We start from the raw sequence: 24,045 nt of genomic DNA on the forward strand, positions 1-24,045 counted from the left end.
CACAAACAGCAGCCTCCAGCCTTAGTCTTCATCGCCTTCTTTGCCCTTTCCTCTTCCCCTCCCTCAAGCAGCCAGAGCGGGGGATTGAGCTGGCCTTTCTCAGCTACCAAAACAGGCATGGCAGGGCCACCTCGAGCGCCCAGGGATCCCAGAGGGCTGCCGTGACTGCACACTGCCTGCTCCTGAGCTCTGGGCTCCCCCCGTTGCCAGCTTCCCTGGGCAGGGAGGAAGGCAGAGGGGCAGGAGAGGGCAGCTGCCCGTCCTTCCTCCCTTCACCCTGCAGAGAGCAGGTGCTGCCAATCTGGAATGGCACAACCGCTGTGAAAACTGGCAGGCTTGGGGCTAGGAAGGATTCGCCTCAGTCCAGCTGGCCTGCCTAAATGCCTGAGCTGCTGCTGTCAAGTAAGACAGACACAGCCTTTCTCGAAAGGACAGGCAATTTCAGCAGCAGCGGGACATGTGCATCCGATTAAAATGGCCATGGCAGTCTGATGCCGTACCCTCCTATACCAAATGAGAACTCTGCTGGTATGTCCTCTACGTAATCTTCAAAATCTAGCTACAAATATTTCTGCTGAGATGCCCTTGGGTGTAATATTTTTGTTTTCATTCTGACTGTCGCTATTTGGGGCTTCTTTTCCTGTTGTGTTAAAGTAAGAAACAAAATAAATATGTGCTCTACTTCATCATCCACCTCCAAAGAAGTGCTCTTGGGTTTCATAGGGTAAGGAGAAGAATCTGTAGGGTAGACCCTTGCAAAAATATAAGTGCAATATTGTTAGGGTAACATGGGATTGTGCCAGAAAGAAATGTCAGATGGTCATACTGAGCAGGGTAACCAGTAACCACATTAGAGGTATGTGTTAGCATTTCTAACCCCTAGAGAGGTTAGAAATTTAAGTACCTGGAATTCAGTAACTGTTCTCCTTAGTGTCTTGGCCCTAATTTTAAAAATATAATATGAATTATCATTTGAGAGGTGACATGCTACCTGACAAGTTGTCAGAAAAAATACACCTTTAATAGCTTGCTTTGTAGCTTGTTTTTCACTTCACTGAGAGGAGTAGATGAAAGTTAATCTTTGTATATATACATCATTGTGTAGAAGGATACTACTGAAAGCTGCTTTAATATAATGCAATGTATTGTGCAGAGCCAATATTAGAAGATTTTGTGTATATCTATATATGCATAGATACAAAGGCTTTCAGATTGAACTTTCAATATTGACTCTGTTTTTTTTCCTCTTTTTGAAAGCTTGTTTCCCCCATATTAATGTTTCATTAACACTACTGTTTCATTATTTATTTAAAGAAAAAAACAACCAGTGTATCTCATAAGTAGTGTGACCTCAAACTATCTGTTTTGGTGCTCCTGAAGTAAGGTTCAACTCATCAATATCAAAAAGGATCCAACCCAAGAGGCAAAAGATTAAGGGAGAAAAATAAGAGCTGTAGATGACCTTGAAATATCAAAATTTAATCAAGAAGCCAGAGATATAATGCAATTACTAGTCTTCTGTATCTGCAAAGTCTCCTTTCAGTCCTATTCTGATAGTCCTATTGGAGAGCAGGCCTTCTGCCAGGCCACTCCGTAGCAGGGAAATGCCATTTGACGTTAAAAAAGAAAGAAATCAGCAAAAGAAAAAGGTATGGAAACATATTTTTGATGATGTGAGTGATACACGGTCAATATCCTTTTTCAGATGGTTACTTTTTCTCTGAGAGTTGTTTTCTCCCTGATGAAAGAACCCACCAGACCAATGTGCATACTTGTCAAACATTTTATTTGTCATTCACACTAATTATGATATTGACTTTACAGAGGAAACTGTGGTACAAAGAAAGAAAGAAAGAAAGAAAGAAAGAAAGAAAGAAAGAAAGAAAAAGTCTTCATTAGAACTAACGCAGCAGTCCAGCTGCTCTGCGTGCTAGTTGTAATGAATTCGCCCGTGGCGCTGGACACAGCCATCCCTATGTACAGCAAAAGTCTACTCTGACGTGGTATCTAGAGACTTCCTGTAGTGGGGGAAAAAAATCTACTCTATTCTCTTTTCCTATCTGGTTCCAAAAAACAGCAGCCCTCCCCTCCCCTGGCTCCCCACCCCCCCCCCCCCCCCGCCAAAGAAAAATCCCCTGCAATCAAAAACAAAAAAGCAAACTTCCAGAACCTGGTAGTTTGGTAGTTTCCCCTTCTGGAAATGTTCAGCATGACGGTGGCGAGGGAAAATGTGACTGTTGCAGGATGCTACAGCATCTGTTTTGTAAACGTAGCCAGTAAATGCTGAACGAATACACTTTGATGCCATTCTGATAGGAGCGCGTCTCCCGCTGTGTCCTCCCCTCAGACTTACCATACGGCCACCTCAGACTGAAAGTTTAGTTTTTGTTTTCAAGAAAGATGTAACTGTCAAACCCAGAATACCACAAATAACCCACAGATTTTTGCACATTCATTTCTCCCCTACCACAAAAAAGTGAAGAGTGTTGAATAGAGACCATGCTATAACTGTTTACAAAAGTGAATAAAATGTAGTTAATCTTGAAGCCTAAAATAACTAATTTGGAAAGAAATAAGTCTCACTACAGTATTTAAGCAAACACAAAGGTAAGTTCATTAAAAACAGAAAAATGAAAAAAATGCGGAGTAATTACAAGCACTAAATATTTTGCTATGAAGCTTTTGGAAGCTATTTACATACATAAATACAAGTAACTCTGTTGATGCAACCCTTTTAAGACAAGGAGAAAAATGCCAAGTGATCGGTACTGACCAAGCAAGGTTAACAAAAATAAAATACGAAAATGTTACGATGCAGGAAAACAAGCAAGTCTTTTGCTCAAACAGAAAAATGATCCACTTCTCCTGAATCTTCAAATACACCAATGGAAAAGGTCACCCAGAAAGCAGTAATGAATGTTTCAAGAGTGCAGGCAATTCGGAACACTCTGACAAAGACTGTGGGCCATTTGGAGGAAAGGGTTTTTCTCCTTTCCAGCAGATAATTTGGCATAATTCTACAAATCGAATCCTTCGCAGCAGGGATGCACTCTGCATCCACCTCCCCCTTGCACTAAAGCTCCTGTACATCGCCCTGGTAGTGTAGCAGGAGCTCCTGAAGTGAGCATCAACGCTGTTTGAGGCCTTAGAGCAAATGGGAACCGGGCCCTATATTTACTTCCAAATTGTTTGATATGGCTGCCTCTGGACAACGAGTTGTGTCTTGTGAAAGGAACACACAAGCTGATAGTAAGGGCTGCCATTAACCGTATTGCGGCAGGGGAAGGTATCTAAGGCACTCTGCTGACTGAGACTTGTGAAGAGAAGCACAGTAGTTCTTTTTTGATTCCGTTCAGCTACCGGGATGATAAAACTATATAAATATATATATTATATATATAAAAAAATATATACTTATATACTATAATTTGGAGATGTGTGAATGGGGGAAATGTTTTATCCAAATGTCCTCTTTCTGCCTGCTAAGTGCTCTTAAGATATGACGTGAGAGCATTTTTACAGCCTTGAAAATCTTTGCTGTCCTTAGTGGGGCAGGGGATGGCTACAAAAATATAGATTTGAGTAAACTGTGGTTTCTCATAAGCACTTGTGTGAATACACTGAAACCCACAGTGATTAAACAGACTAATTGCAAAGGATAATGAGTTTAGCTTTTCCTCTGTAAAGAGGGTGTTGCTTTGTGCTGTGCTTGACATACACAGAGAGGTTAGACTCAAAAGTTTAGTTGCTGGCAATTATCACATGAGAGACATGGGGAAATCCCAGGGTTTTGTTACGCGTCACTAAAGACGCAGGTAAGCGTGGTGACCAGTTCTGCAGTTTCTTATCCTGTTCACACCAGGGAGCATAAAATTAAACTTCACCTTTAGGACAAGTGTAAAGAAAGTAGATTTGTAGACCTAAGAAGTGTTCAATGTTAGGTCTAATCTCCAGGCTGAGAGATGCCAATTCCCCGTTCTGGTAAATCCCTGATTTTGTAGTTTCAAAAGTGCGTAGTACAAACTACGGGCTAAAAAGGGGGAAAGGGCTTTAGCAGAAAGCAGTCTGGGGTGACGGACAGGCCTGCGAGTGTACTAGCCATATCGACCTCACTTCTGCCACTGGGCTGAAGTCACCCGGCCACAGCAGCCCTGCCCTCCGCGGTGAGGCACCTGGCTCCTCTGAGGTCCTCTCCTCTCCCTCACTTCTGGCTTCACGCTCGCAGCACTATGCACTTGGGTGGTCCAGTCACAAGGCAGATGTGAGAGCTGCAGTAAATGATGATTTTAATTGCACAGTGACAGAGAATGTGTAAGGTGGATTCTGCAACAGAGCTACTGTTTAGTGACAAAGGACTTTTTTTAGGCTACTGAAGAGGTGAGATTCTGACTGTATAAATGTCAGAACAGGTAGGGTCTCTCTGTATTCAGCAAGGTCTCCATACTTCCAAAATATATTTTTAACTGTTCCGATATAATTTTGATGTTTTCTGCCTTTTTTGTTCAGAGCAAACTCTAGAAAACGATAAAATATATTATGCTAAAGGAAACGCACAAGGCCGTGCATGTGTTTTAACAGAACCATTTTGCCCTTTTGCTGAGATCTCTTGAAACACTCCCTATTTTCTGCACAAAAATGACCTTATTAACAATGTAAATTCTTCAATTTGTAACTTTTCAATACCAAAGTGCTACTGCATCTGACTTAAACAAAGAAGCAAAATCATATTAAAAAAAAAAAAAAGAAAACTTGAAAAACAAATGGTTTTAAATAAGTCCAGCTGTTTTGCTGCCTGCAGCCAAGGATCTTTTTAATTTGAATCCTTTTAATTTTTTTTAAACATCAAACACTGATCTGAAGTCCTGCTTTCAAATACGCTCTGAGTTGACCTGCAATTGTTTCACTCATTTAAGAGGTACATTAAATAATAATCAGCTAATTTGGAACGCACACGTGTCAACATCAGCAGTTTGTAATTAATGAGTAGTACAACAACTGCATTCAGACCAAACCCTCAAATAAAATAGTGCCATAAACTTTACAGTGACATCTGATATGTTTGTGCTGCAACGATGGGCAACGATGACGACTCTGTATTAACATGCTCTTAGTATAAGCCTTGCATATTTGCTATGGGACAGAATATTGTGTGCACCAGTTTTAAATACCCTTCCTCTTCCCTTAGAAGATGGTGACGGAGGAACCGTTAAGGCCCTTTCTTTGCTAGCCTGCTTTCCAGATGAGCTTGACAACCCTGTTCAGTTTGAGTTATTTTGTGATGCATGAACTGATCTATTTTCCAGCGCACTGGAACGTGGCTTTTGTACAGCGCAGAAATCTTGGCTCCGCTGAGCCGGGAGCAAATCTCACACCAGTTCCATTGGAGCCAGGACTTCACCCTTGCCATGCTAGTTGCCTGCTGGCTTTCACTTTTGAAAGACTAGGAGGCCTCCACCAATGCTGTTAGGAAGCCCAGGCAAGTTCAGGAGCAGAATGGGGGCATATGGGGATGTATTTAGTTAGGGAATATTGAGTCTGCCTTAAGAAACATGTACATCCTGATTACTGATCCTGAGGGTCATCACTGGTGACGAAGGAAAAGCGAGGAAGGAGTAGGGAGAGATGACTCCACTGGGTGGGAAGGCACAGAAATTCACAGGGATTTTGGTGCCTAAATCATTTCAGTGGGAGTTGGGCACCAAAATGCCTTTGAGGATCTGAGCCCAGTTAGCTGAGTAAAAGGCGAGTGAGATAATTGTAAACAATATTTCTAGGTAATTAGGAGGTCACTTTACCCATCGTTATTCCAGCCTTTTTCAATGGGATAAATTTGACTTTGGCTGCTACCAAAAAAGGCAATTGCTGATCTTTTCTAATATAGGCATATTTAAATAATAATAGTATCAACAAATAAGAAAAGTCTAAATATCAAGCATAAATATAAATGAACTCATCAAAGTAGTACAGTAGTTGAAAATGACCCAAGGCTGTAGCCGTTGTATTAAAAAAAAAAGTCCAAGAGAAAAAAGTTAAATTAACTAATTGAAAAAGGGGCTGATTCTTTCAGTTGACAAAGCAAGAAAGAAGCAAGCATGATTAAAACAAAAAAAAGAGTAAAATCTTTTTTTTTGCAATTTATAAGGTGCCAAGAGAAATAAAACAAATTAGATGCAAAGCAGGATGAGCTGCATCCTAAAAAAAAAATAAAAATCCCAAAAACAACAAACCCAAAACAAAACAAAAAACCCCCAGCAATAAAAAATTTCAATATTCTTTGGAACATACAACATGGTTAAAAAAAAAAAAAAAAGAAAGACTGAAGTTCAACATATAAAACCTCTCATTCACAGCATTGCTAAAACAGAAGCGTTCACAGTTTCCCTCTGGGAATCTTCCTATACTTCTTTACAGTTAATATGTCCATAAGATGCAGTAAACTCACTAAGATTTTTTTAGGTTTTAAGTCTTAAAAATAGAAGTGAACCGAAACTCTCTTTAGGAGTGTGGAGACCTTCAAGCCCAGACACGTTAGAAAGCCACAGGCCTGGAAACAGACTGGGTACTTTTCTACCCACCCTCGCTACCTCCGGACCACCAACTCAGGCGTCCTCCTTTCCAGAAGCTCAGCCCCCCGTGAGGGATGCTTTGCTGGAGCGACGTCGCTTCACCAGGGGCTGGCTAATACACGCCACCGCTCCTGGGAGCGCTGGCTTCTGGAGGGTTTCCTTCTCAAAGTGATGTATGAACATGGCAGGGCCCATAAGCAAGACAGGTGTTTATGGGATACCTACGGGCACCAGGAAACGGAAAGCACGTTAGTCCTGGCCCATAACTACTTAAAATTTCTTCAGTATGGTCGCCACACCGCTTCCTCTAGCCTCGCTGTGGTCGCCATGTTAGTGGGGGAGTTGCTGTGGCTCCCTTCTGCCTCGACCACATCGCTTTGGTTGGGGAGGTTGGGGTTCAGGAGCGTCGATCCCGTGGAGGCATTGGTGCAGGGGGGGTGGATGCGTGGGGGAGACCGGTCCCCCCCTGAGATCATGGAGAACTGATAGGAGCCGGCGGAGGTTCCGTAGTAGAGATGGTAGGAGGGTGAGCTGGTCTGGAACGGGCTGCCTTGGGCCTGCGACGAGCCGGGGTAGGGAGGCGGGAGGTAAGTGTGGTATCTCGTGGCCGTGGACATGGCAGACATACCGATTCCTATCCCTGAACTGACGGGCGTCGGCGTGTAGGTGAACGCTCCCGGGTAGTGCATCCGAGGGTCGGAGATGGAGGGGAGTGCGGAGAAGGAGCGGTCGATTCCCACCCGGGGGTCACTGAACGCAGTCAAGTCCGAGGCACCTGGGTGGTGGGGAAGGGAGACAGAGAACTGTTGAGTTGGCAGAACGGAGGTTCACCTTTTTGAGGTGATAACCAACATCCAAACTCTGGTCTACGGTTAACCGAAGCGGTGCTGATACTGCCAGAACAGAGCTATCCCTCACCTGATCTCCAACGCAGTCATTGTAGTGCTCACGGATATGGATGTTTTGGACCAATTTCAGTAAAGCAGCAATTAAAGAGGAGTGCCAAGCTCTTGCTCTGTTTTGTATGTGTATGTGTTTGCTCTTGGACACCTTACAGCACATGCAATTATTTACACTTCCAGAGTGCCCTTGTCCTCAGCGGGTGCGCGGGTGTGGAACAGGGACACAGATCTCAAGCTCCTTGCCCAGCATCACTTGACTCACCAGGGGCACGGATGGGGCCTAAATATAAATTGTCCAGCTTCTACGTAGTCTCTCCTTGCACCCAGTTTTATTTGCTGACTCAGATGAGAAGCTCCATGGTGCAGAGATTGTCCTTCGGGTACACGAACCTGCACAGGTGGGGTTTACACACCCAAGCTCAGCCCAGCTGTCAGCACTTGGGAGCACAGTTCCCCATTGACTCTCAACACTACCAAAGTCAAGATAAATCAGGTTCACTTAAGGTCTTCGTATCTGAGTCCTCATATAATATCTACATAAGTGTTACTAACTTCTGAAAATCTTGGCTCTAATGAGTATGAAAAAAAGAACAACAACAGTACTGCCTTTTTAAAGCAGAATAATGTATTTGGGGTTGGCCTTCTTTCTTCCTTTCATGTGTGCTAGAAGCCTTTCTCATCCTGCTAAGTGAAATGTTTTATAGGACAGACAAATTCTGCTCTGCTTTGTCTGACATCAGTGGAAGTATGCCCGGTCCCATTGTCTCCTTCCCTGGTGTGCAAGGATTAAACAAGCGGAGCAGATAATGGCCTCTTTAGGAAGGATCTTCATCATGACTCAGATTAATGGAAGGTGTCAGTCCCTAGAGCTGGCAGCTATGCATGATTAAAATAACAATAATAATAATTAAGAAAAAATCTTTCCAGAAGACAACTTCTTCTGTCAGACAAGACATGGAGTCTGCAGAAGAGGAGCCATGCGCTGAAGGAAATACTCATGAGAAGCAGCAGAGAGAAAACAAAGCTCTTGGCTCTGACTGGATTTAAAGCTAGAGCAGACACACTCCAGTGCCAAGTTCTGAAAGCTCGTCAACGACACAGCCAGCACACTTTGATGAATTTCTATAAATTTCTTAGAAAAGCTCTGACGCATGCTGTATGCTTCCTCTTTTTGAGGTTGCCTTCCTTTTTTTTCTGGAAGATTAATGGGACCCCTGAACACATTTCCTTCCCCTAGACCCCAGCACCTTTAGATTTAACATCGCAAGATACACTATGGTGTGGAATGGCAAGAGCTTCAGAGTAGCTAAGGTTGAAGGTGGCATCTGACAACCCGCCAGATTTTAAATGGTACTTCCACACCTCATTCCTGAGAAAGAAATCAAACTTCTTGAAACTGCCGGGACACATCACTTATCAGATGAGGGTTTCTTCTGCCCAGTTTGGCAAAAAGCAGAATAATGAGACTTAATGTCAAAGTATTTCAAGTATGCCCTATACCTTTGCTTTTTTTATTGAGGCACCATGTCTTTAGATGGTAGGGCGTAAAAAACCCCTCAAATTTGCTCTTTGTTCTGACAAGGAGAAATTTCTTGGATAGACCGCAAGTGTGCGTGATAGTAATGGGATTGGGGAGAAAATATTGTGAAAGATTTTTCTGGGAATACTGAATGACATTTAATATAGAAGTAACATTTCGGAAAGATTATAAAAAACACTTAAGATGTGTAGAGATTAGCCCCCATGTACAGAATTAAGATAGGAAAGAAAGAATGCTGACATGTGCACGAAGCTCTTCTAGGTTCCTTCACAAGTCATGGAGAAAAAATGCCTGCCCCAAGGTAAATCACTTTGACCATGGGCACAAAAAGCACCAACAAGCCCTAGCACTGGTGCTCTACCTCCATGCTCACCATGCGCCACGAAAGAAACACAGTGTGCAGTTACTGCACGGATACGTGGCTGTCTTCTGTTAGACTGTGCACTCCTGGGGGCAGCCACCATGAAAGCCTTTGGTGCTCATACCGTCCACAGCACTGTAAGGGCCCTGGTACACAGTGACAACATTTGGGCACTACAGCAATGCAAAAAATATCACATTTCAATACTGAGTTCATGCACTCATTTGTGTGCAACCTTAGTCGCCACACTGGTAAAGGTAAAATATGATTAACATCCCCATTGAGTCTGATTCACGTATCCACACCTACAAGTTACACATGCATCAGGTGACCCTGTATAGGGTTTGAAAATCAAAATAGCTGGTAAACATTGATTTCAAACAATTCTGTCAAGAAAATTGCTTAAATTGATTAAAAACTTGATGGAATAATTTGTTTTGCTTGTGGTTGCTATGAAGAAGACCTTTTTTCATCGTTCTCCATTTTCTGTGTTTCTGCATTTTGCCAGTGGAAAGGAGTGCAAAGGGAGGGCAACAGGAGAATGAGAAAAGGAGTCTTTTCATTTTAAAAGAAGAATGTGTCAATGAAAAATAAGAATTTTTATAGACCTTTTTTAAAACAAGAAATTTCCTTTTTTTCTTCTGAAAGGTTTCCTATATTTTCAACTATCGCTAAGATGTAATTAGCACCCGGAACTAACAAATAATTTACTTTTGATGGGCATCATCCCTGTGACTCTTTCAAAGCAGGCTCTATATGACAACAATAGGACAGGCTGGAGCACGTTCAAGTGATTCTCTCTGATCTTAGAAGAAGCCCTGAGTATTCAAATGAGAGCAATATGTGCGACCAAAGAAGATATATTTGAAAAAGCCATGTGCAAATTTGAATTATATGGCTCTTATTCATTTTAAGAAAATTCCTGCTATTGAACACACACATATTGGTTCAATATGTGTGGGTCAGAGTCAGCAGATGGTCAGTTGAGTATGGTGGAAACCAGGGGGGTAGCTTTCACTTCCATGCTATGTTTTTATGTTGGCTTGTAAAACTCTGCAGTACAATTTGACGAAGATGTAACAAGACAATCCAGTGCAACACTTAAAATGTCAAACCCCACCATCCTGCAGTCAGTGTGTCCACCCGTAACCTGCTGTGCTCTGGTCTGAATTTAGAGTGAGGGAAGGAAACAGAACTGAACTATCTGTGGCATTTGTTTCTTGGCAGATACGATAGCTCTTCAGCACTCCAAACTATTTTTATAGTTCCATACATCTTCAAAGTGCTGCTTTCTCCTCTTTTTTTTTTTTTATCTTCTTTTTTGACAATGATATGTTGGGCCCCAAACCGTATTTCTTTACTCTTTGCACTAATCCCAGCAAAACGTTGGAGAAGGCTTGCTGCAGAGGGCCTGCAATAGGCTGCACTGCAACTGAAGAAAAGCTGCGGCAGCACCCTAGGGCATTGCAACTGGTTTGCATTGGAGTCAGCCTCGAGGCTTTGGTGAGGCCCGGTGTGGGGGGACTAACTTTTAGGTACTTACTTGACAGCCTGCTTGAAAGCTCTGCGGTGAGGGATGTCATGCCGCTAGCCCTGCCGGGTGATATTGGCGTGGCGGGGTGCACGGAGGGGGTGGCAATGGAGCCCAGGTACTGGTAGGACTGGTCGTAGGACCATGGTGGAGATGGCTGTACTTGCCTTGTGTCTGCAATGAAAAAGAGACCTATAGGCTGTTTTGAATGATAAAACTTTGCAATCAAATATATGAACCAAACCACATGGTGGAAATAGAAACTTAAATGCCAAGATAATTACATTTCAGTTCCATAATCCCCTTTGTCAAGAGACCTTCAGATGAATTGCTTTCTAAAATATTATTTGTGCATCTGTGAGTTTTGATCGGTTGATTTTTTCTTGTGAAGCTTTTTGATATTTCACATCGATGGTGGGCAGGGAAAAGCGGTCAGGGAAAAGCAGATTAAGCTTTCCAAGGTGAAAGACTATTCATTGCTGAGATGCATTAGTATCTCAGGCTGTGCGTTTGCAGCCCTTTTAGCCAAAAAGGCATGTCTTGCATGGCACCAAGGAGACAAAAACACTGAACTATAAGTGTTTCTGTGCAAACATGTAAGTAGAGAGAGAAAAACAAGAAGAAAATGTGTGTGTATGTGAGAGAGACAGGGATGGAGAGTGAAACTAGTGTCCTCCAGAAGGCAGACTCCTAAGTGGATGAATAGGACTGGGGAATTTGACTTCCTCAACCTTTTGAAAATCCGAGGCTTAATGAAATGAACAGGTATTTTGTACATCTCATTTGTATATGCTAAAATACAGAAATATGATTCAGAGCGATGGGTACATCTACTAGCAGCAGCTGAACTTCAGAAACAGAAAGCCTTACACAAACTCTATGGCACTGCTAAGCTGAAAATGCAGACACCCTACGAGTACAGTAGAAACTGCTGCTTCTTGGAAGCAAAATCTCAAAATGCACAGATGTGTAAAACATTTATGGAAAAACACTAACCTATTATTTCCTAGCCACACGACTAGTTTGGCTGACGTTTGAAATCAGAGATGCACAGCAGGGAGTTTGTCCAAACCAGTTGCACCAATGCAGAAACAACTCTTTTCTGCTTATTTCATCTTTGCATATGAAGCTGGCATTTTTCAGTGTCTAGAAATGTCTAAGTTTTGTAGAAATCAAAGTGAGAAAGATTCCTCCCCCCGTGACCTACCCAGAAATTTTCTTACTATTTTTAGTAAAATCTTTTCTATTTTCTTCAGCTCTAAGAGCACTCTCCTGCAGCTTCATCTAGCTAACTGTTTTTTTGAAAAAAGCAAATGTTGGATGAACTGCATTCAGATAAAACTGATATCAGCATGGAAGGGAAATTTCCCAAGTCTGAGATGAAGGACTTTGATCTTCCATCAGAAAGCCCATCTGGAAATTGTTATTTTGTTGTGCTTTATGGAGATGAGTTTTACATTTTGTTTGTTTCGTCTGTTTAGAAGGGAAGATTTACACAAAACTCCAAGCTTTTGAAAAATAACTAGTGAAGTCACTTGCAGAATAAACTGAAGTTTTGTAAAGATTTTTCTGCTAACATATTCAAATTCAGATATTATCAATATTTAATTTTTTTTCAGGCAGACTTCCTTAAAAATAAATTCAGTTGACTCATGCTGTTTTAAAAACAACATCCAATTGGATTAAATGGACTTCAGTAAAAACAAACAAAAAGACATGGGCACAAAGCCTGTCTTATTCTGAATTACAACATCATCTCATTGTTAATGTATGGTCAGTGTTTATTAAAGACGACAGGGAGACAGATGAGGGAATGCAGTCTCCAGGGGTAGCATTAGGATAAATACCACAAAGCATCGGCAGCGCAAGCGTTGTAATGGTACGACACTGTGTGTTTCAGTTTTACAATGGCGTTAATTAAATCATTACTCCCTTATTTCAGCACGCAATCCCATTGATTTCAGTCCAGCAATGTGGCCGACTACTAGAATCATGATACATGCGCTGGAGGGATCCCAGCCCAGGGATGGAAACTCCCTCGGCTAGTCCTCCTGCCTGGGGAGCCCTGGATGTGCTCTGCCAAGGCTGAGGCCACAGGTGACAGAGCCTCCCCTCTGTCACCTCTCTCTCAAGGGCTCTGTTCGACACCGTCACCGCAGAAGCCACTGAAACCCCTGGCGGGAAATGTTTTGTCACCTGCTTTCAGGTGCTCTGTCCTTAGGTCGTAGCACTGCAGAGAACAGGGGAAAGGTCTGGCTTCAGAGCGCTCTGGATACGTGTGAAGGGGGTGCTGCAACCCATCCTGGTTTTTCAGGCTGAAAGGAGAGAACGTACTCTCTGTCCTCTCCTGTTACAAACTGTCCTTACGTGGTGGGGCAGCGCTCTCTGCCACTTTTCTCCTGTTTCTTATGCTGCTGGCTCTTCAGGACAAGAGACATGGTTTTGTCCTGTACCTTGCCCACCACACATGGGATCCTGGTCCACAGAACAGCCCCAAGTGCAATAAACACATGAACAACAGTAAGAAGATGCAGAAGAAGCCGCAGCCGCCGCCGCAGCGGCAAAAGAGAAAGCAGGGCCTTGTCACAGATTTACTGAACACTGACAAGACTAAACTGAAATACGGTTTCTTTCTTTTAGTGCTACTAGAATTAGCTTTGTGCTGTGTCCTGACTAGAAACCGGGTAATGGCCCGAGTACGTGTCTAGTAACGTCCAGAAAGAGACTACCAAGGTATCTGACCTGCCTCATCCATTTGCTGCTATTACAGACCTCTGGGGTACTTGAAACAGTGACAGGCAGCCCGGGAGACCCCCGTTATTAATCTCCTCTTCCCATTAAGCCTTTCTTAAGTGAAAGTTCAAACTACCAATCAATTTTCTGTCTTGGTACCTGTATTCCCAGTCCCTGTATTTGCTCTTAAAGACTGGCTTTTTGACATCAGACTGGTTAACAAGTTGCAATCTATTCAAGTGATGTTAATATAGCGCATTATATTATGTACACATATTAAAGCAGGTTGTGCTGACTAACCCCAGGCATTACCTTCACAGTTTTTTAATAACAAGTGGAGAAAAGTAGCACTGTAATAGCATTTTTATGGCACCATTTCAGTATCAAGAGGCAGACTCGGCTCCCAGTAAAGGCAAGGTTTGCATTTCCAGCAGCTTCAGTAGGATCTGGATCAGGGCCCTCAAGTAGCATTTTATTTTTGTGATATCTGCTTTTCTTCAGCTTTCAGGTTACCCGAAATTAAACTGGAATGGGTTCAAATTTGCCACGGGACTAGGCTACACAAAAAGGTAACAAACTCTTTCTGAATCCGTCTCTTTTCCGCTTTCGAAATAAAGAGGTGCACACCTCAGAAGTTAGTAGCTTGGCGTGGTGAACTGAACGTGTGGCTTTGTGTGGCTGAAGTTAACTTGGTGAAAATATGCTGCAAATAAATGGGAGCTGCTTCCCAACTCAGAATATCTGTGAAGAGATTTGCAGGGAGAGCTACTTCAGCAAAGGGAAATAACAGGGCTTTGGGCCCACACAGTTTTGAAGCCAAACAGGATTCCAAAATCATTTAAAAGCAGATCAAAATAGCACGAAACCCAAGGAAGTTGCTCCGGTTGGTGATATGTGCCCAGTCCTCCCGGTATTTCTCCCATTAGCAAGTACTTTCCATTTCTGCTTTTTATGGTGTGAGAAAATGTATTTAAAACACGAAAACAGTTATTAATTGCAATAAAACACTCCAGGGCGAGAATTATGGTGCAATAATTCACACCTTGCTGTGCAGTCACGAGCTCTCGGCCTCTAGCCTCATGCCTAACAAGCTATTAAGCAGAAAGTATTGAACCGTCTTTCATGCCTCGTCATGTTTTATTGCCACGAAAAGGTTGCGTTCAGCGTGTTTTAAAAAGTTGTAATTAAGCTGTACAAATGTTGCATAATGTTTAATAGTTTAATGAAACAAGCTTTGGTTGGAGACTCGGCGGGAAAAAAAAAAAAAAAAAAAAAAAAGGCAGCCGGCCTCCCCCTTTGATGATGGTCCCTCTGCTCCTAGCATTTAGCATTTTTCCAGCCGCTCTCGCCCGGGGAAAAACAGGCAGCAGGCGGTGGGGTCGCTGCTGTCCGCGGGAGGGCCGCGGGCAGCGCTGGGTCGGTAGGTGGCGGTGGAGACCTGGCGGCGGCGGGGCGCGGCGGCCCGCGGCGCCCGGGGAGCGGCGGGCGGCGGCGGGGCTCCCGGCGGCGGGAGAGCGCGGCGGCCGGCCGGCCTGCCTTCCAGAGCCGCCGTCAGATAAGCAGCTTGAGCATGGCTTTCTCCCGCAGCCGCCACAGCCCTTCGTACGACCTTTGCTACACCTATTAGTCATCCCCACCCCGAGACGCCGCCAGTGCTGTCTGACTGCGGCCCTGCTCCCCGCGGTCTCTCCAAGCATCTCTCCGGGCCCAGTGGGTATCCAAGAGCACGGGTGCACGGGAGAGATGTATACGACCTGACCCAAAGGTATCCTTGCTCAGCCACACCGGCATGGCTAAGGAGGGCAAACAAACGCCTGCCAGGCAATGGAGTTGTCCTAGTGTGACACAGGGTGTCTTTTGGCTTCCGAAGTTGTTATTGACAGTCATGTACAAAAAAGAACTCCCTTCGCGCTCGGAGCACAGGATGAACGGGTCAAGACCTCAGTCAAAACCACAGTGTATCATCTCCTGAGCTCGCACAGAACATCCTTTTGTCTGTAAAACTGATCCTGAGCATCCAGGACGCAGAAATCACTGGGACATAATAAACATGAAGTCCTGGGATGCTATTTCTACACGAAATAGCTTTAAAATGGGTCACACGCTTTAAAATGTAAAACAACACCCCTCTCTCCCTCCAGAAGAAAACACTGTCATGCTGTCAGGCACTCAGAAGGTATAAATCAGCAGGTTTCAGTAGGGCTGTGGTGATTCGTAGTACCAGCTCAGGATGTTGCTCAAGACAAATGATGTCTAAAAAAATGTCTATCACCTCATCATTTCTATACAACAAATATAACAATCCATACGAGGCTGCCTAAACGAAAGCCCCCACAAGATTTTATATTCTGATCAGAAAATAATTCTTTTTAGCCATATTAAAAGCTTTAAGCTTCAAATTCACATCAGATAACAGGTCCCACTGCACCAATGAGCCGGAAGGAAAAACGCTTATGCGGATGCGCGTGGCTTGTGCTGGGCTGGATCCCACGCACCTCTCAATCTGCTTTATGCCCTTGGAGCAGAGAGAGAGAGAGAGACGGTTCTCTGTGTGTCATTGCAGGTCAGACATCGCTGCCTGCTCCTAGCCAAGAGGCGCTGCGCAGCCAAATCTCGCTATGATACAGCACGTTCCTGGAAGCTTCAGAAAGGAGCAGCAGGATGTGAGTCAGTAGGCCGCGGCGTGAGGCGGGATGGCGGTGGAGCCGGCCGCGGCCCGGGAGGGAGCAGGTATGCCTTTGACTCAGCCAAGCTGCCCGCCTTTCCACCTTCCCCTTCCTGCCAGGCTGCACTTGCGCAGGGACTGCCTGCATGTCCTCTCTCCTCACTTGCCCCTCTGCCTCAGAAATGACACTTGCCTGCTTGGAAATATAATTACCTGGACAAACGACGAGTGATTTTCCCAAGCCAGGGTCAGGCGAGATACAAGAGTCAGCCCCGAGTACCGAGCAGCTAATTAGCCACTACCTGTGTCGGTGAAAATCCCCCCCATCCTTGGCATAGTGAGATGAGGATGAATTGCGAAATAGCCGCTGCTGTTGCCAGACTTTTTTTCTCAAGTTGCAAAAATTTCTGTCAGCCACACGCAACAAACCCTGAAAGTCACATAGCATCGAGCTTTGCAATTCCTCCACCGTCCTGCCAAGCACTTTAAAGGCAGCAACTGGCAGAAGATGTGGGGTGAATGAAAGCTGGGATTAGTTTACTGGTGTCAAACTCGGAGGCAGACAAGGAGAGAGTCAGATCCTTAACTGCTTTGAGAGGTTTTTCTGAGTCTGGGATTTGTCCACCCTCCCACCCCCCACCCCACCCTCCATCTGATTTGCTAATCTTTCCAAAGGGAAACAGTTTTTATAGTGTGACTTTCCCTTCCTTTGAGTGTAAGGCAGGAATGGTCTTGATTAGACTTGTTCATTCAGAGAGGTGTCTTGCTTAATAGAGGAAACGGACTATGAGTGCAGAAGTACTCCCCGTGGTTTTGTGCTCAGGAGAAAGATGCCGCCTGCCTAAAAGCTTCAATTCAGTCTTTTCTCCTTCCTGCCTTTGCCAACATCTCTTACATGCCTGCCTCTGCCTCTTCTTCCCGCTTGCTTTCTGTCATTCCCCCCTAGCCCCAGAAGCTTCAGTCGAAGGTGTGAGAAGCACAAGGGATGGTGGTACGGTCCTGCGTGAGTCTGACCTAGTCTCTCTGAAGCAAGGCATCCGAAATGACTCAATCTCCCTCCCTCACTCGGGACCCAGCAAATCCTCAGCCTAATGCAGCACCGTGAAAAGGTGTGTCATCTCCCGGCAGCTGAAAGAATTAGTCAGTAGCTTAAATAAGGGGGACTTTCCAAAGGACAAGTTCATCACTGGCAGCAGCAGCAGCAGTGGCAGCAGCCGCACAAGGCTGGTATTCTCATACCTCTCGGCACTGGAACATGAGGAGCTGGAAAATTACAGAGCAAACTGTAAAATTCCACCAGCAGCTACTTCACCCTGCAGGGTGGTTTCCCTGCGTGTGCCAGGCTGTGAAAACCACTGTCATACCACAGGGCCACCTCCCAGCGCAACAGCTGGGAGACCTGCAGGTTTCACAGAGGTGGGTGCAAGCTCTGATTTGCCCCCAGGGCAAGCTTTTCAAAGCCTTCTAATTTCCACTGGAAATTTATAGGAGATGAGCGTTCACTCCTCTCTGTGGCCTTGAAAAGCCCCTTTTAGATTGCTAACAGGTGACAGGACTTATTCTGGTTGAGAACGACAGTGACAGATATGTCGCCTGTCTGGAAATTTTTAAGTTGGGGGCGGGGGGGGTGGAAGAGCCACCCAAATCCCCAGCTATTCTCTGGAAGAGAGATCTTTGGCAGCAACCTCCTGCCTCAATGTTTGCTTTCATTTTATTTCAATATTACTGTGGTTTTGTGGAGTATTACAAAGGCTAGAGAAGTTCTAGAGGCATTTGAGCCTCTGAAAACCCTCCTGTGGGACAGGAGAATGAGGGAGTTTCTCCACAATGAGGCATCACACTTTAGAGAATAAAGAAGAAAAATATCAGCCTCTAGCAGAAACCTTTCAAAAAACAGTTGCTGAGGCTGCTTGTTCTAGCTGTGGTGCCTGGCGTTGATGCAGAACTTCCCAAAGCATGCTAGGTGCTGTGTGGACATACAGGAGGGTACCAGCCACTGAGAAGGATTGAGTGTATAGTAAAGAAGACCATGGAAAACCACAGACAAAGAGTGGTGGGATTAGGTGCTGGGGTGCAGAGCACCAGTTCTGTTTGTTCAGTACTTTGCATTCTGTTTCTGTGCATCATCTACTCCCAACTCATCCTCTGTGTTAGCTCATTTCTTTTCAATGCTGCAGTAGAAAGGGTCTTGAGGAAAAAAATGATGCAAATCTGTCAGCGCCTTTGAGGATATCGGTCCTCCAGTGCTGAATGTAGTGAGAAACTGGAAGTCTTATATGAAGATTATTTGCTAGCTTTTCTTTAGAAATAGATAGCAGGGAAGGGAGAAAAACAAACAAGTGCATCCTAATGGTTTGTTTGAATTTCCTTTACTCTCTTCATGTCCATGTCAAGAAAGTCAGCGCTTCAATGATACTAAGATACCTGGAGATGATACCAAAGGCAGCAGGCGAAAGCACCTGTTCTAGCCATGTGTATTCTGGGGGTAGAAGGGGGAGAAGTGTGTATTCCTTCAAGTTTGAAGCTGCCTGAATGAGCTGCCTAGACTAGCAGAACCGTATATGCACAATGCGCCTAAAGAAACAAGTAGCATTTTAGTAATGGCAGCTGGCTGTGGGGTGGGGGTCGCCTCAAAAACCTCTCGGGTCTCATTGCTAACTTGGTGCCAGAATCAGGAAGTGCAGACAACTCCAAATACCGAACTGTGAAAACTCTGATTTCACAATCAACGTATGTGCTGCCCTAGCAGGTTAGTACATAAGCTGCTCAAACGAAATATAAACCATCTCTCCTCCTGAGTAAGCATACTCCTTCTGGGCTGGCGTCACTGCTGCTTTGAAGAACATGATGGCATTATGGGCAAACTGCAAAGTCTCTGGGTGCCAGTGACATACAGAAGTTGGAAAGCTGAGTTTTGCAAATTAAGGATGCATTGTTCTTTGTCTTCGAAGGTATGAGTCACCCTGGAGAGCTGCAGTTATTTGTTCAAGAGGGAGACTCCACTCCCTGACCCGTCCTCCTCTTCCCTCCCTCCCCGCATCAACAAGGAATGAAGTAAAAGAATTCAACCTTGACCTTCCACTCTTTTGGCTCCCCTGGAGGGGACATGCCGCCAGACTCGATGCCGCTGCAGTGTTCTCCCCTATCTCTAAGTGTACTGCTAAAGCACAGACTGAAACAGTGAGGAAGTCGGGGAGAGATACCACGCGGGCGTTGGCGGTGAGCAGACTTCACCCTTCGTCCCGTTGTGCCCAGCCTGGGAGGTGGCACGATGCAGAGAGCCGCATGGCACAGGCGGAAGGATGCCACTACAGGCGTGGACACGTGTGTACATGCACATGCATACATGTACATGCATATACACTTGTCTACGTGCTGCGTGCCACTGCGGTTTCTTCTAGCTCCAGAGGTGCTAGGGAGAGAGCAGGTTGTGCTGCTGCTGCTGCTGGGAGGGCGTATGATCTGTGGTGACCTGCATAGGGACTAGGGGGTGCGACCTATTGGGGGAGTTACTGCTCCCTTATCCAGCTCAGTAAATCCACACCTAGAAATCACATCTCTCTGAGTCTGGAGGGGAATTGCATGGGGATTATGGCAGCAGGTCAGAGGCAAACCCTGCCGGACAACAGAGCAGTTCCTGTCCCACCTGTCCCCTCTCCAGCTTCTTCCCTCAGCTGCTTTAGGTCTCAGCTACTGCTCTCCTCTTCGCCTTTCCCTGAACCACACTAGTATGTGATCACCGCCCAGCTAATTAATTCCTTGATCCTCACACTCCCCCCTCAGGAAGGGCGTTAATTGCAATCCTCGTTTTAGCAGACGGAGAACCGATGCACACAGAAAGCAAGGCTCCAGTTCAGCAGAGCACTTAGGGCACAGAGCTCAATGCTTGGCTGAGTCAGAGCACATGCGAATTACCTGATGTCACCCCGGCAGGGAAAGTTCACCTGTAAAAACAGCTTGGGGGAGATGTATCCACTTTGTCCTAGTTAGCTCACATCTTGAAAGCAGTCTACCTGAACCGTAGGGCTGAGGTGGGGTACAATGCTCACTGAGAAGCAGGTCAAATAGCCCATCTCGCTACCTTGCTGCTGGTGAAAGCAGCTGCTTTCAGCCTGCCTTGAGCAGGTATATCATGCCCTGGAAACGCAGATGCAGAACTAGGGTGCTAATTGTGTACACAGTGTAATTCTGTCTCCTGGTGTCCTGGGATTCATCCCACCTGAGAGATCTACAATGTAGGTCTCTACCTCTGAGCTACTTGTCTAGACTCTAGACTTTATTGCCAACAGGGTAAAGCAGACACTTGTGGGGTGCAAGTAATTTCATCCTAAGGGCGACATCTAAGCCAAGCCAGGCGGGTGCATCACACCCAATGAACAGCTGTTTCTCTCCCCGATTGCAAAGATACCAGATGACTGTGTCAGACAGAGACACACAAAACACGGATGTCTAAAGTTAGGTGAAATGAATCCCAGCCTGGTTACACCTACACAGTTTCTCTTTCATGGGGTGGAGCAAGACCAAAGGAAGTGGAGAGATATGTCCTGGGCCAGGACCTGGAAGTCACATTGAGTCGCTATTTGCAGACATAGGATTACCTGCACCTTCCTCTCTAGGGCAATACCCACCATGCCTGTGGGCTGGACCTGACCCTGCTGGTCCTGGGGGGGGGTTGCTGATACCCTGGTGCCCAGCCCCAGAGCTATCGCCTGAGTGGGACTCTGCTTTCAGGTGTTCAGAAAGGCAGTCATGAGCTCATGTCATGGTTAAACATTTCCTAGCTTTGTGTCTACATTTCAAGACAATTAGATATGAGGCTGAAAGTTCCTTGGATGGATTATTCCCACTGGAAAACCAATGCCATGAAAAAAGGAGCAGAGTTGAATGAGGAAGTCTCTGCAGTCTACTGGGAGGCTCGCTGATAAAGGCATGACTACAGTGTGGCCTCAGGTATCTTACAGGTTGCTCCTGATGATGTGAACTAATTACTCCATATTAAAGTTCTCTAGCCTACACATAAACAAAAAGTCCTCATCAATGTCTTCTTTTACACTTTCAGTGCTCCCTCTTCTTTTTTAACATGAAAGTAGTGGAAGAAAAAAACTTACTCTCTAGAGCTTACAGTCATTTTATCCACCACAAAACACTGACCTTGATGTGGACTAATTAGGATTGCAATAGATTATTAATACAAGTCGGTAAGGTGGAGTTTTGTCAGTATAAAAGAGGCCTTTGAAGATAACAGCCATTTACACTTTCATGATCTCATCCCAAGTGCTCAGAAGAAAGCCTATAAACTAATAAAGTAGAATTCAACCAGGGGCACTCTGCACACACAGTGGAGTATCACCCTCCAAACTCTTATTCAGGATGGCAAATGAAATCTGCTTGGATTCTTTTAAATTCCAACACAAATCAGGATTAAAACAACTTTTGGTAATAAGCAGATCTCTGATGATCTAAAGACACACTGGTTCATTTTATTGACTTAGAGAAAGTAAGTGACATATCAAATGCAACCTTCATACTTTTACAACTGAGGTCACCTTGAGAAAAATGATACTGAGCCCAGTGGTATGAAACCTCTCTCCAGAGTGCAGCTTTGATTTACAAGGTGAAGTAAGGTCTTCTTCATGTGAACATATATTTGTAAAGTCAGTTTGACTTAGAATGATGCATGGATTTTTTTTAAAAAGGAGGTAACTAAGAAGCTGTTGCTCATTATAGTACTAAACCAAAATGGACTTGTTGAAAACTCTATTAAATGATCTGCTCCTCTAAACTGTCAAGCTGGTTTTGAGGAGATCTGCAAAGCCAAAATGGAAAATGAGTCAAGCCCAGAAGTATGTGCTGAAAGCCCCAACTCACTGGGTTGTCAGGGGCATTCAGTCCAGAAATACATTTAAAATACCGTTTAAGAAATGCTTTGCTTCCTTTACGAAATCCCTTGGCACTTGCTGTGTAGCTGAGGAATGCAGCATCCTGCCGTGCTGGGGCCATCACTGATTCCGCCCAACCTATGGCACGGACGGGTGGCAGCAGGACATCTCCCCTGGCTCCACCCTGAATCAGAGAGGCCAGAGGAGTACAGCCAGAGGAAGAAGGATTAAAAGGAAGGTAAAGACTCATCTTGCTCAAGCCTTCTCCACAGTTGCGGGAGCAGGAGCGCTCAAGACATCCACTACGTCCAGCTCAGCTTGTGCGTTCGCTCTGCGGGCCATATTTAAATGTTACACTGGTCGATTTCAGAGCAGGCTAGATCTAAATCTGAAGGGCAAAAGATACAGGAAGCACAAGCTTTGAAGTTAAAAGTGCTTCTCTCTTTAGTGCTACTGAAGATACCAAGCAGAAGCTCAGCAAATCAACACACACAGAAGCTGCTGCAGGGCTGAAGCCCCTCGGTAGTTCTTCCCCAGCAAGGTGCCAAAAATCAGACCCCTGAATAAGTAGGCATGGGCCTTTGAACATGCAGGGCTCAGCCAGCAACGCCCTGGACACTCACTCTCCATCAGGGTGGTCAGGGAGGCGTCTGCCCTGAATAGGGAGGAGGATACACCTGTGCCACCCATCAGGGCAGCGATACCTGGAAGAGACCTGGGGGGAGCCTGCCAATGCCCCAAACCCTGTACGCCTCCCTGCCCCTTCTCCTGGAGCTCTTCCTGCAGAGGACCTGGGACAACCAGGCTGCTCAGAAACATGCAGATTTTGTGTACCTACGGCCCAATCATAATTTCTGGTTTGTGTGCAGGTGGGTGCTACCAGAATGGGTGGAGTAAGGAATAAGAGTGTTGAAGGAAAATTGTAATCCAGTATAGAAAAGAAGTGTCAACACATGTCAAATGTTGCAAAATGTCCCAGTGTGGAAGAAATAAAGTCATTCCCAGTATTAACCAACAAACAGCTGTTGTGTTGCCAGGCTGAGGAAGATTTCTTTTTGGAATAGGAAATGTGTGATGTTTTATACAAATAACAGTTTTGTTTCACTTTCTGTATTAAACATCTTAAAAATTAACCTTTAATATACTAAACACTTCTGAACGGCTTGAAAAGTCTAGCTTGCTATAACCTCTTTTCAAATTACACCCTGTAACTAGCCTGTCTGCTCGGAAAGATCGTGTAAAATTATTGTTTTCTCTTAGCAGTTATGAACCAATGAAACACTGACACATGAAAAACTTTTTAGAAAGTTAGCTAAACACAGCTGAACTCTGCTGAATGTGCTGAACTGAGCAATTTTAGACAACTGTGGCATGGAGAGTAAGATCACAAGTCATCATTATAAGCAAAATGAACTTTTTCCCATTTAAGAAATGATCTCAAAGCTAAACATAATTGTGATATGTAAGCAAATATTAAATAATTATTTAAGTAAGGGTAAGACTAAAGGCATTTACATTTAATGTAAAAATCCAGTGCGATGGCAAGAAACAAGGTTATTGTAGGTTATAGGCTGTTGGCATGATCAGGGACAAAAAACTACTGAAATTGCCCTAATTGAAATATTTTTTATGTCCACATTTTCACTGTTTTAAAAATTGGCAACATTTTGAAACAATTCATTTAAATTCAACCAGAAATTATATATTTGCTGTTGTTGTTTTGCAGTTGTTGATATTTTGGGATTGCCAGAGAAACAAAACAAAAAACCCCTTCATTTATTTGTGCAGCTCTTTAATCTGTTTAAATTAATATGCTGTATTACTCATTTTTTCCCCAACGTGATCCTAAAATGATCGCTCAGCTGCAC

The 24,045-nt window shown here is 44.5% G+C and overlaps 1 protein-coding gene and 1 long non-coding RNA gene across 6 annotated transcripts in view; one reads left to right on the forward strand and one right to left on the reverse strand.

Moving 5' to 3' along the window:
* Positions 1 to 2,131: 2,131 nt before the first annotated feature.
* The window catches only part of RUNX1 (RUNX family transcription factor 1), a 174,841-nt gene continuing 152,927 nt past the window's right edge, over positions 2,132 to 24,045 (reverse strand). For 3 of the 5 annotated variants that reach the window (XM_087758225.1, XM_087758223.1, XM_087758226.1), the window contains 2 exons: positions 10,913 to 11,074; positions 2,132 to 7,341 (listed from right to left, as the gene is read on the reverse strand). In XM_087758225.1, the coding sequence (XP_087614351.1) occupies positions 6,848 to 7,341; positions 10,913 to 11,074 (656 nt within the window). In that variant the 3' untranslated portion in view covers positions 2,132 to 6,847. Of the gene's footprint in view, positions 7,342 to 10,912; positions 11,093 to 24,045 lie in introns of all 5 variants that reach the window. The other 2 variants (XM_087758222.1, XM_087758224.1) reach the window with 2 other exon arrangements.
* Positions 16,295 to 20,901, forward strand: LOC148055723 (uncharacterized). Its single transcript, XR_015705031.1, has 3 exons — positions 16,295 to 16,363; positions 17,245 to 17,407; positions 19,250 to 20,901. It is a non-coding gene; the product is annotated as an uncharacterized LOC148055723 (long non-coding RNA).

Source organism: Nipponia nippon, unplaced genomic scaffold (genome assembly GCF_047370975.1).
Source record: "Nipponia nippon isolate SJK-2023a ecotype South Korea unplaced genomic scaffold, ASM4737097v1 scaffold_2, whole genome shotgun sequence".
Lineage (NCBI taxonomy): Eukaryota > Metazoa > Chordata > Aves > Pelecaniformes > Threskiornithidae > Nipponia > Nipponia nippon.